The sequence below is a fragment of the Xiphophorus couchianus genome, chromosome 2, assembly GCF_001444195.1.
Source record: "Xiphophorus couchianus chromosome 2, X_couchianus-1.0, whole genome shotgun sequence".
Classification (NCBI taxonomy): Eukaryota; Metazoa; Chordata; class Actinopteri; order Cyprinodontiformes; family Poeciliidae; genus Xiphophorus; species Xiphophorus couchianus.
This window is the reverse complement of record NC_040229.1, coordinates 33633269-33646545: the sequence shown is the minus strand read 5'-3', so window position 1 is coordinate 33646545 and position 13277 is coordinate 33633269. Positions and strand designations below refer to the sequence as shown.

Here is a 13277-nt window from a genome sequence, read left to right as displayed (position 1 = left end):
CCCCCGCACCAAGGAAAATCCAGGGACCTCCACGCTGTAGTCCGGAATAAGCGAGTGCAGCCAGGTTTCCGTGAAGCAGAAGATACTGCACTGCCAGTACTCCTTCTGGGTCTTAACCAGCGCCGTGAGTTCGTCTGTCCTATTTCCTAAAGAACTCACGTTCCCCACAATAATCGCCGGTACCGCTGGTTTGTGCCGTCTCCTCTTCTCCCTCCGTTTAACTCCAGACCTGCAGCCCCGTCGTCTCCTCCGTAACTCCTCTGGGACCACAGGCCTGTCTCCGGGCAGCAGCAGAGGCTTACACAGCGCAATCAGCTGTTCACGCGAGTAAACAATGCCGCTACTCCATTCCGCGAGGTTCTCCGCAACCAAGAGTATAAAAAGTAGCAGAAGAACGCGGAGAACAGCGACAGAACCACATCCAGCCATTGTGGAAAGCTTAACTGATGATCTATGGGTTCTTTAAGCACGGATTCTTAATCGGTTACAGCAAATATACACAGATTAACACACACGACGGGAGCTGCGTCTGCAGGCAGCCAGCTGCGCCGGCGCCATCTTGACGAAAGTGCCTCAAGCCAGCATTTGTTGTGAATTGGTGCTATAGAAATAATTTCAATTGAAATTGGATAAGCACCTGATATTTTTCCAAAGAAACTTATGTCACATTTCATCCTAGCTTGTCAAATGTCAGCACATTCTGACATAATGTAAGTAGTATCCACATCTTTAATATATTGTTGTTATATAAATATTATATTTTGGTAAAAAATTATTTATTCATAACTGAGGATACCACTGTAATTTTATGTTCCTTATGATAAATTATGATAAATAAAAAATATTATGTCTTGTCTTATTTGCTTCCAAAACACAGAGTGCTGCATGTCATGTGATGTAGATGATGTAGGCCACTTAAGAGTTTTAGACAATGAGGCCTAGTGGCAGCATGTTGTTTGTATAAAATGTCAAAGCAGAATTTGCAAAACATCTCAATATCAGTTGTGAGCTTTACTGGTCTGAAGAAATTCCTTTGCTTCTGCCAGTGGTTGACTTGCTTGAAGACTGGTCTTTTTTGTCAAAGGTCACCATCTTCTCTTTCCTTTCCAGTCTCTGCAAACACAAAACATAGAACTGATTCCAAACACATGTACAGCTTATAAACTGAACTCTGTGGCTAACAGATGTATAATTTGGTTTTATGTAGACTTTTACAGCTTATTTAGTAATTACATATTAGTTCCACCATTTCACAGTTCAACAGGCATCACTCAGGTCACAATGATGCTGCCTGACATATGTTATGATACATTTACAGTTTTCTCAGTGCATTTTTCAGAACAGAATTTAAATTCTCAAAACTACTTGATCAATCTTTAATTCATTGCATCACTTGTGTACATCAAAAAAGCAATTTCTGTGAACAAGTTGCAAATGCTTTTGTACATCCATGCAAGTGATTATTTCAATTCCCTGCTGTTTCCTTGTCTTTCTAAGGCACTGACATGTTCACTGACAAATATTTACCTTTGAGAGATAAACCACGGATTTTGAGAGAAAAAACCTGGATTTTGTAGGTAATACTTTTATTATTAATACTTTTATTATGAAGAAAGGAGACATTACAAGAGAAATGTTAACTACCAATGACACAGTATGCCACATAGTACACAGTTTCTCCATGACATTGACAGAAAAGAGGAAGCACTGGCACAAAAGAGGTACCGAGTATACGGATGGAAAAAGGCAAACGATTCACCTTCTATGAGTATTTTTCTTTTTCTTACATAACTGAATAGGACAAAACAAATACACAACCAATGAAAAGATGATAAATTAAAAAAGGTGGAAAAAATTGACAGGTGCGGTGGGAGGCATCACTCAATCCAGAAAAAGAGACTGAAGGGAGTGAAAGTGTTGGGTTCGGCAGGGGGTGGTTCCTTCTCCTTCACAGGGTGGCAGGCTGATGGGATCCAGCTGTTGCTCATCACCTCCAATCTGCAAGGTCCTCAAAGGGGAGCGGCTTCCAGAGTCGGATGCCAGATGGTTCCGCTTCTACAGTGGTACTCTCTAGCTGTCAGTGCTGTATTCCCAGTGTTCTCCTTGTTCTGACTCCTTTTTGTCTGCTCCTCCCTCTACAGTGAACCCGAGCTGTACACTCTCTGAACCGGCCCCACCTGAAGAATCGGATCCTAGCTGCTCTGTTTGGCCTTGCACCTGGGTGCGTGACGCCCGCCACTCAGCTGCTGTCTGTCCACCCTCAATTGCCTGCTGGAACTTCCCCCATCTGGAAAACCCTGCCGGACTCCCATGTACTCTCCTCTGCTTACCTCAACCCGCAGCCCGTAAGTCACCATCAGGTCACGCCATCATTCCCTTCATTACTTCCCACTTTAACCGCTCGCCCTTTGCAGTTCCTCCGCTGGCCCAGTTCCTCCCTGCTGCCGCTGATCGACGACCCTCCACACACTCTCCAGCACATTCAGTTACCAAATAAATCTGTTAAAACTGTTTGGGTGTCCATAGTTGTTGCTTGCCTTAAGAGTCCTAGAAACCTCGCATTATGACAGAAAGAATATCATGAAAGGATGCCATAAGTTATAGAATTTAGCAGAGTTGCCTTTCACTGAATATCTGATCCTCTCAAATCAGATATTTTTAAGCTCCTTCCAGTAGAAAGAAGTTTCATTACTGAAATACTAATAGCTCTTTGAAATAGAATAGAATAGAATGTACTTTATTGATCCCCAAGGGGAAATTGGTTATTTGTTGAAAGCTACTCCATCTTAGGTAATAACTACAAAGTTTGTAGTATATATAGATAAACAGTATATACCTAAGAATGATAAGTTCAAAATGACTAAATATAAACAAACAAACAAATAAATAACAATCAATCACATGCAATATATTAATCAATAAATAACCTATAATGAGCGCAGAAAAAATTTGAATCAATTAGCACAGACTTGGGCATTGTAAAGCCTGATATTATGACAGGATGTATCAGAAGAAAATTAAGAACTATGACATTTTTTATTAATTTCTTTTAAGTTGTTCATTTCTATACATGTGTAGTAAGTGTAAATTTCAACGTTGTCACACAACATATAGTGTGGTCTCACCTGTTTAGTTGCTTGTTCCCTGGCGTACCGGGAGAGGTGTTGTCGCAAGAGCTCCGTCTTTTTCCATTCAGGCAACCAATGCTCTCGGGAGAACTCAGACTTGTAGGGTGGGCGTCGTTGGTACATGGCCTTATTTTGCCCACCGATAAACACAAGATCCTGCTTCCTTTTGCCAGCATTCAAACTGAGGATACAGAAAAAGTTTAACAAAAATGTTCTTTTGTTTCCTATTTTTTCTCTAAGATGTCCCCAAAAAAATTAACCTAAAGAAAAAAACATCAGGTAGCGCCTGTATCTAAGGTTATGAAGTCATTTCACTTACAGTAAATCATTAACCTGTTCAGGATTCTATATAGCCCATTAGTGGACTTTTTACATATTCAGCAATTCATATTATACACTATATTGCCAAAACAATTTGCACACCCATCCAAATTATCAAAATCTGTTAAAATGACTTCCATGGCCACAAACATTGGTGACATAACGGGTCGCTCTCAAGAGCTCAGTGAGTGTGGAACGGTGATGGGACGCCACCTGTGCAGCATATCCAGTTGTAAAATTTCCTCATTAATAAATATTCCACAGTCAAATGTCAGCTGTCTTATAAGAAAATGGAAGTGTTTGGGAAAGAGAGCAACTCAGCCATAAAGTGGTAGGCCATGTAAACTAACAGAGTGAGTTCAGCGAATGCTGAAGCACATAGTGCGACAAGGTCGGCAACTCTCTGCAGATTCAATCACTACAGACCTCCAAACTTCATGTGATCTTCAGATTAGCTCAGGAACAGTGTTCAGAGAGCTTTATGGAATGGGTTTCCTTGGTGGAGCAGGAGCATCCTAGCCTAACATTACCAAGTGCATTGGAAAAACTTTTGGATCAGTGGTGTAAAGCATGCCGCCACTGGAGTCTAGAGCAGTGGAGGCATTTCTGGAGTGATGAATCGCATTTCTTCATCTGGCAATTTGATGGATGAGTCAGGGTTTAGTGGTTGCTAGACAACAGTAATTGTCTGACTGCATTGTGCCAAGTGTAAAGTTTGGTGGACGGGGGATTATGGTGCGAGGTTGTTATTCAGGAGCTTGGCTTGGCCCCTTAGTTCCAGTGAAAGAACTCTGAATAGTTCAGCATACCAGTTTGGAGTGCGCAAAAAAATGGATGGAGAGTCTGGTGTGGAGAGAATCAAGACCTTATAATTTGTCTTTATTTATTCTTGACTGCTAAGCAAGCCTCCTGTCTCTAGGTAGCAGCAGTGTTCAAATTAATCAATAGGCTGCCCGTTTAGCAGAAGAAGAGGTAGTAGAAGAGGTAGTTTACACTGAGCTGAGAGCTCCGTTAAGACCAATGTTTCCTCAGTGAGGATACAAGCTCGGATTTTTTGTTAAACTAAAAAAAAGTCGGAATATTACAAAAACAAAGTCATATTATGATTATAGATACTACTAGTTGTTAAAAGTTGAGATTCTTATTAAAACTTAATTTTAATAAGAAAAAAGTTTGATAGTGTGATTAACATATAGCATGGCCATCTCAGCAAGTCGTTCTTTGAAATAACAGTTCTATAAATAGTTGTTGATTATTTAAATGTCTTAATAGATCAGATTTGTTTCTGATCTGTTAAGATTAAGTATGTCCTTATTTGTAAGACAAAACCAACTATAACTTTACAAGACACTCGGTGTTCCTTATTGTAGAACAGTGTGGTGTTGAATTTTCATAAGTTTTTTTTGTTTTACTTTATTCACGTATCATTACAACTTTCCTGTCATTTAAAGCAAACAAGCAAAAAAAAGAAAACATAAGCAGTATTGTTGCAAATTTTGCACAAAAATGTTTTAAAACTATATAACTTTACAAGCTGAAAAAGCTGTAAAAATAATACAATTTTATTGTAAAAATGTACATCAAAGATGATCATTTGCACTTTTTCTCTATTGAGAATCCCACAGACTGAGCAGTCTTGAGTTAATAAACTGCACTTGGAAATTGTTTATAAACTTAAAATAATAAATTTAGCGACTGAATAGTATTTCAATTTGGACAGGGGCCAGGGAGGGGGGGGAGGGGGGGGGGGGGCGTAAACATTTTTTGTTATCCCTAGGGGTGGCATGATAGAAAATAACTGGGAAACACTGAAGAAAGTGAGTGAATACTTTTGGCAATATAGTGTATGTGGTACCCATATCTTTATTATATTCCTGTTCATTCATTCATTCTTTATTCATTCATAACTGAACATACCACTGTAATTTTATGTTCTAGATACATAATGATAAATAAACAATATTATTTCTTGTCTTATGTCTTCTTTGCTTCCATGAAGTAAATAACACTTGTGATGTCTCATTTGCTGCATGTCATGTGATGTAGATGATGTAGGCCACTTGTCTAAAACTCTGTGTCTAAAACTCAGGGTTTTAGACAATGAGGCCTAGTGGCAGCATGTTGTTTGTATAAAATGTCAAAGCAGAATTTGCAAAACATCTCCACATAAGTTGTGAGCTTTACTGGTCTCTAGGAATTTCTTTGCTTCTGCCAGTGGTTGACTTGCTTGAAGACTGGTCTTGTTTGTCAAAGGTCACCATCTTCTCTTTCCTTTCCAGTCTCTGCAAACACAAACATAGAACTGATTCCAAACACATGTACAGCTTACAAGCTGAACTCTGGCTAACAGCTGTATATTTTGGCTTTATGTAGACTTTTACAGCTTATTTAGTAATTACATATTAGTTCCACCATTTCACAGTTCAACAGGCATCACTCAGGTCACAATGATGCTGCCTGACATATGTTATGATACATTTAGTTTTCTCAGTGCATTTCTCAGAACAGAATTTAAATTCTCAAAACTACTTGATCAATCTTTAATTCATTGCATCACTTGTGTACATCAAAAAAAGCAATTTCTGTGAACAAGTTGCAAATGCTTTTGTACATCCATGCAAGTGATTATTTCAATTCCCTGCTGTTTCCTTGTCTTTCTAAGGCACTGACATGTTCACTGACAAATATTTACCTTTGAGAGATAAACCACGGATTTTGAGAGAAAAAAACTGGATTCTGTAGGTAATACTTTTATTATTAATACTTTTATTATGAAGAAAGGAGACATTACAAGAGAAATGTTAACTACCAATGACACAGTATGCCACATAGTACACAGTTTCTCCATGACATTGACAGAAAAGAGGAAACACTGGCACAAAAGAGGTACCGAGTATACGGATGGAAAAAGGCAAACGATTCACCTTCTATGAGTATTTTTCTTTTTCTTACATAACTGAATAGGACAAAACAAATACACAACCAATGAAAAGATGATAAATTAGAAAAGGTGGAAAAAAGTGACAGGGACAGTGGGAGGCATCACTCAATCCAGAAAAAGAGACTGAAGGGAGTGAAAGAATATCATGAAAGGATGCCATAAGTTATAGAATTTAGCAGAGTTGCCTTTCACTGAATATCTGATCCTCTCAAATCAGATATTTTTAAGCTCCTTCCAGTAGAAAGAAGTTTCATTACTGAAATGCTAATAGCTCTTTGAAATAGAATAGAATAGAATGTACTTTATTGATCCCCAAGGGGAAATTTGTTATTTGTTGAAAGCTACTCCATCTTAGGTAATAACTACAAAGTTTGTAATATATATAGATAAACAGTATATACCTAAGAATGATAAGTTCAAAATGACTAAATATAAACAAACAAACAAATAAATAAGTAAATAAATAAATAACAAGCAATCACATGCAATATATTAATCAATAAATAACCTATAAATGAGCGCAGAAAAAATTTGAATCAATTAGCACAGACTTGGGCATTGTAAAGCCTGATGGCAACAGGCAGAAATGACTTTCTGTGGCGTTCTGTGGTTCACTTTGGCAAACTGAGTCTCTAGCTGGAGGTGCTCCTGTATCCAGCCAGCAAGTCATGGACTGGATGAGACTTGATGTCCAAGATGGCCTGCATCTTGGACAGGATCCTTCTTTCTGATACCACTGTCAGAGAGTCCAGCTCCACTCCAACGGCCTTCCGGATCAGTTTGTTCAGTCTGCTGGTGTCCTCCACCTTCAGCCTGCTGCCCCAGCACACCACAGCATACAGGATGGCACTGACAACCAGAGTGCAAAAACATCTTGAGCAAAATCCAGAAGATGTTGAATGACCTCAGCTGCCTCAGAAAGTAGAGGTAACTTTGGCTTCCTGTACACCGCATCAGTGTTCTTGACCCAGTCCAGTTTTTTATCAATGTGGACACCCAGATATTTATAGTTCTCCACAATGTCCACACTAAGCCCCTGGATGGTAACAGGGGTCACCAGTGTCCTGATCCTCCTCCTCAGATCCACCACCAGTTCCTTGGTCTTTGCCACATTGAGCCGCAGGTGGTTCAGTTCACACCATGTGACAAAGTTGTCCACAGCAGCTCTGTACTCAGTCTCATCACCCTCTTGATACAACCAACCACAGCTGAGTCATCTGAGAACTTCTCAGTGCAATAGCTCAAGTCGCATGTATAGAGCGTGAAGAGAAAGGGAAAGAGGACAGTTCCTTATGGAGCTCCTGTGTTGCTGACAACACTGTCTGACAAGACAGTGCATCCAGTGTCGCAGGTGCAAGAACTGTGGTCTGCAAGTTAGATAGTCCACAATCCAGGACACAAGATGGGGGATCCACCTGCATCGGCGTCAGTTTCTCATCCAGTAGAGCTGGATGGATGGTGTTGAATGCACTCGAGAAGTCAAAGAACATAATTCTCACAGTGCTCGCTGGCTGGTCTTAGCTAACAGAGCTAATTGCTGCTGCTGCCAGTACTGAATATGAAACCACCAATCAAACTAGACCAAGACCCGACCCTAAACAGCTGTTACCAGACCAGACATAGAACGGTAGAACTACTTACCGGATCACACAGTCCAACCAGAAGTAACTACAATAAATTATGTAGAACTTTTGAATCTTGTCTCCTGCTTCCAGTAGAACTTTCATGTGCCCTTATTATAATTCAGTTTTCCTCGAGTATTATTGCAGGCTGGTTTCTTTCACTCATTTCAACTTTAACATCCTCTATCTTTTATAACCTTAGAGAAAACCCATCCCAGGCTGCCAAAGTTTCATTTATGAAGCTGAAGGTAGCAGCAGCAGCAAAACACCAGCTCCTATGGCCAACTGTCCTCTTCCTCCGTTTGGTCCTCATCATCATTACCACTTGTGATTTCTAGATTCCCATCGAAATCAACATGCTCTTGTTCAATTTGAAAAAGCTTAAAGATGTTATTCATTGCTCTTTTGGCTGGATGGTCGGAACTACAGATGTAATTTACCCAGAATGCAGTGCAGCGTGAACAACATGACAACATTCATGTGACAATATTTTATCACAATTTAGAAAAACTAAACAGCCTGCATTATAATTACTGTATTGTTTCACATATAAAATAAATAAAGTCTATTGCTACAACTAATCATGAATCCGATTAAGAATTCTTTGTTTCTGAGTAAAACTTTCAGACATGATGTATCAGAAGAAAATAAAGAACTATGACATTTTTTTAAATTTCTTTTAAGTTGTTCAGGTCCATACAGGTGTAGTAAGTGTAAATTTCAACGTTGTCACACAACATATAGTGTGGTCTCACCTGTTTAGTTGCTTGTTCCCTGGCGTACCGGGAGAGGTGTTGTCGCAAGAGCTGCTTCTTTTTCCAATCACGCAACAACTGCTCTCGGGAGAACTCAGACTTGTAGGTTGGGCGTCGTTGGTACATGGCTTGATTTTGCCAACCGACAACCACAAGATCCTGATTCCTTTTGCCAGCAATCAAACTGAAGATAAAGAAAAAGTTTAACAAAAGTGTTCTTTTGTTTCGTATTTGGTCTCTAAGATGTCCCCAGAAAAACTAACCTAAAGAAAAAAACATCAGGTAACATAAGGTTATGAAGTCAATTCACTTACAGTAAATCATTAACCAGTTCTGGATTCTATATAGTCCATAAGTGGACTTTTTACATATTAAGTAATTCATATATTATATTATGCAGTATATCATACATTATAATGCCAAAATTATTTGCCCACCCATCCAAATTATCAAAATCTGTTCCAATAACTTCCATGGCCACAGGTGTATAAAATGAAGCACCTAGGCATGCAGACTGTTTTTACAAACATTGGTGACATAACGGGTCGCTCTCAGGAGCTCAGTGAGTGTGGAACGGTGATGGGACGCCACCTGTGCAGCATATCCAGTTGTGAAATTTCCTCATTCCTAAATATTCCACAGTCAAATGTCAGCCGTATTATAAGAAAATGGAAGTGTTTGGGAAAAAGAGCAACTCAGCCATGAAGTGGTAGGCCATGTAAACTAGTGAGTTCAGCGAATGCTGAAGCACATAGTGCGACAAGGTCGGCAACTCTCTGCAGATTCAATCACTACAAACCTCCAAACTTCATGTGATCTTCAGATTAGCTCAGGAACTGTGTTCAGAGAGCTTCATGGAATGGGTTTCCTTGGTGGAACAGCTGCATCCAAGCCTAACATTACCAAGTGCATTGCAAAGCGTTGGATGGAGTGGTGTAAAGCATGCCGCCACTGGAGTCTAGAGCAGTGGAGGCATTTCTGGAGTGACGAATCGCATTTCTTCATCTGGCAATTTGATGGATGAGTCAGGGTTTGGTGGTTGCTAGACAACAGTAATTGTCTGACTGCATTGTGCCAAGTGTAAAGTTTGGTGGACGGGGGATTATGGTGCGAGGTTGTTATTCAGGAGCTTGGCTTGGCCCCTTAGTTCCAGTGAAAGAACTCTGAATAGTTCAGCATACCAGTTTGGAGTGCGCAAAAAATGGATGGAGAGTCTGGTGTGGAGAGAATCAATACTTTATAATTTGTCTTTATTTATTCTTGACTGCTAAACAAGCCTCCTGTCTCTAGGTGGCAGCAGTGTTCAAATTAATAAATAGGCTGCCCGTTTAGTAGAAGAAGAGGTAGTAGAAGAGGTAGTTTACACTGAGCTGAGAGCTTCGTTAAGACCAATGTTTCCTCAGTGAGGATACAAGCTCGGATTTTTTGTTAAACTAAAAAAAAAGTCAGAATATTACGAGAACAAAGTCATATTACGAGAATAGATACTACTAGTTGTTAAAAGACGAGATTCTTATTAAAACTTAATTTTAATAAGAAAAAAGTTTGCTAGTGTGACTAAGATATGACATGGCCATCTCAGCAAGTCGTTCTTTGAAATAACAGTTCTATAAATAGTTGTTGATTATTTCAAGCGTCTTAATAGATCAGATTTGTTTCTGATCTGTTAAGATTAAATATTTCCTTATTTGTAAGACAAAACCAACTATAACTGTACAAGACCCTCAGTGTTCCTTACTGTAGAACAGTGTGGTGTTAAATTTTCATAACTTTTCTTTTTACTTTATTCTCGTATCATTACAACTTTGCTGTCAATTAAAGCAAACAAGCAAAAAAAAAAAGAAAGAAAGAAAAAAACACACAAAAAAACTCTTAGTCAGGCCCTAACTCGGCATTAAGAATGTAACAGCTCTTAGAAAAAGCCCAAGACATAGATAAGGCCTATTTTTTCTGAACGTAAAATATCCACTTTTCATCTCTTCTGACAAGCTGTAATAAGCAGTATTGTTGCAAATTTTGCACAAACATTTTTTAAAACTATATAACTTTACAAGCTGTAAAAATAATAAAATTTTATTGTAAAAATGTACGTCAAAGATGATCATTTGCACTTTTTCTCTATTGAGAATCCCACAGACTGAGCAGTCTTGAGTTAATAAACTGCACTTGGAAATTGTTTATAAACTTAAAACAATAAATTTAGCGACTACCTCTCATTTCAGTTGTTTTGATAATTGGGTCATTTAATGGTGGAGCCAGTGGGTAGTACAGATAAATTATTAAATATTATCAGATTCTGAATAGTATTTCAATTTGGACAGGGGTCAGTTGGCGTAAAATCTTTTTATTATCCCTAGGGGTGGCATGATAGAAAATAACCTGGAAACATTTTTGGCAATATAGTGTATGTGGTACCCATATCTTTATTATATTCTTGTTCATGCATTCATCCTTTATTCATTCATAACTGAGCATACCATCGTAATTTTATGTTCTAGATACATAATGATAAATAAAAAATATTATTTCTTGTCTTATGTCTTATTTGCTTCCATGAAGTAAATAACACTTGTGATGTCTCATTTGCTGCATGTCATGTGATGTAGATCAGCGTTTCCCAATTCCAGTCCTCAGGCCCCCCTGCTCTGCATGTTTTAGATGTGCCTCTATTCCAGAGCAGCTGATTCAAATGATTGCATGACCATCAAGTGCTGCAGAAACCTGTTGATCACCCATATATTCAATCCAGGTGTGTAGCAGAAGGGAAACACCTAAAACATGCAGACCAGGGAGGCCTGAGGACCGGAACTGGGAAACGCTGATGTAGATGATGTAGGCCACTTAAGGGTTTTAGACACTGAGGCCTAGTGGCAGCATGTTGTTTGTTTAAAATGTCAAAGCAGAATTTGCAAAACATCTCCATATAAGTTGTGAGCTTTACTGGTCTCTAGGAATTTCTTTGGTTCTGCCAGTGGTTGACTTGCTTGAAGACTGGTCTTTTTTGTCAAAGGTCACCATCTTCTCTTTCCTTTCCAGTCTCTGCAAACACAAAGCATAGAACTGACTACAAACACATGTACAGCTTATAAACTGAACTCTGTGGCTAACAGATGTATAATTTGGTTTATTGTAAACTTTTACAATGTATTTAGTAATTACATATTACTTCCACCATTTCATAGTTCAACAGGCATCACTCAGGTCACAATGATGCTGCCTGACATATGTTATGATACATTTACAGTTTTCTCAGTGCTTTTCTCAGAACAGAATTTAAATTCTCAAAACTACTTGATCAATCTGTAATTCACTTGTGTACATCAAAAAAAGCAGTTTCTGTGAACAAGTTGCAAATGCTTTTGTACATCAATGCAAGTTATTATGTACAATTCCCTTCTCTTTCCTACATGTTTTTAATTACTTATATCATGTGGGTCAAAATGTATTATATGGGTCTCTGTTGAATGGACCTCACCAAGCTCCGTCCACAGCTGACCTAGAAAATCCCACATGGCCGCAAGTCTCACAAACATAGCCTCGCGGCGTGTTGTTTCTATGTAAACATGGCGTCTTCCACTTCGACTGATTCTCTGCAGTGTATTTCTGACTTAGTGCATAATTTCTACCGGATTTTCACAATATATCAGCTACTACAATGGACAGAGGAACTAACAAGTTCATGTCACCTTTTTTGGATGGGATCAAGGGGTTTGAGCCACGCGATGCCTCCAACATTGGGCACGTCACAGCAAAATGCTTTCGCTCGATGAGGAAAATGGCAGATCCACACATCCTCCATATCAATATAGCTGTGGACAAGATCACTGATGCCTAATGTTCTTGCAAGGCTGAGTAAGTCGGGCATTCATTGTTTTGTAGGCTACTTTTGAAATCAGTGGGCGATTCCTGTGGTTTGTTGGCAAATGTTCAAGTGTGCCTAGGCCTGATACACTGTACTTGGTGCTAGAGTGGCTAACACGAGTAACAGTTTAGTCCAAAGCCTTTTCTGCTAAAATAAAATCTTTAGTGTATGTCAGATACAGACACATTGCATATTGATCTGTTTTGCTAACGTAAGACTGTGTAGCAGACAGGCTTCAAGGTGTAGAAGTTGTATCAATACTGCCATTATGTTGTACTTAGCTAACGGGAAGCGTGTGTTTGTGAGACTGCCACGCACGTGGTAGCCGTGCTAAAAATAAAATGGGCATCAGCCAATGAAACACAGCTCCTCTGGTAAGGTCCATAGTTTCAAAATCCTAAACATTTAGGCATAAGTTCATCATACAAATGTTAACATGCAAAATGCTTAAACAAGTTGTCAATTTTGGTCATTCCTCTTTAAAAGTGTTCTTTTTTCTCATCTAATGAAAGGGCATTACCTTCCACGGCTGCAGCCTCAGACACTTCTTCTCATATGGTGTTTGTTTGTTCTTTTGGATGGGCCTGTACAAGAATGTCAGTTTCCTTCCTGGGGGACTAATAAAGGTATTCTTGATAATATGCCAAG

General features: G+C 39.0%; 1 protein-coding gene and 1 long non-coding RNA gene across 6 annotated transcripts in view; one reads left to right on the top strand and one right to left on the bottom strand.

The window, feature by feature from the left end:
- Positions 1-992: 992 nt before the first annotated feature.
- LOC114154166 (uncharacterized) overlaps positions 993-13277 on the bottom strand; it is a 26948-nt gene continuing 14663 nt past the window's right edge. For 2 of the 5 annotated variants that reach the window (XM_028033023.1, XM_028032996.1), the window contains 5 exons: positions 11709-11806; positions 8768-8951; positions 5634-5731; positions 3126-3309; positions 993-1113 (listed from right to left, as the gene is read on the bottom strand). In XM_028033023.1, the coding sequence (XP_027888824.1) occupies positions 1012-1113; positions 3126-3309; positions 5634-5731; positions 8768-8951; positions 11709-11806 (666 nt within the window). In that variant the 3' untranslated portion in view covers positions 993-1011. Of the gene's footprint in view, positions 1114-3125; positions 3310-5633; positions 5732-8767; positions 8952-11708; positions 11807-13277 lie in introns of those variants that run through there. The other 3 variants (XM_028033014.1, XM_028033032.1, XM_028033006.1) reach the window with 3 other exon arrangements.
- On the top strand, positions 1713-2825 carry LOC114154206 (uncharacterized). Its single transcript, XR_003597521.1, has 2 exons — positions 1713-2345; positions 2415-2825. It is a non-coding gene; the product is annotated as an uncharacterized LOC114154206 (long non-coding RNA).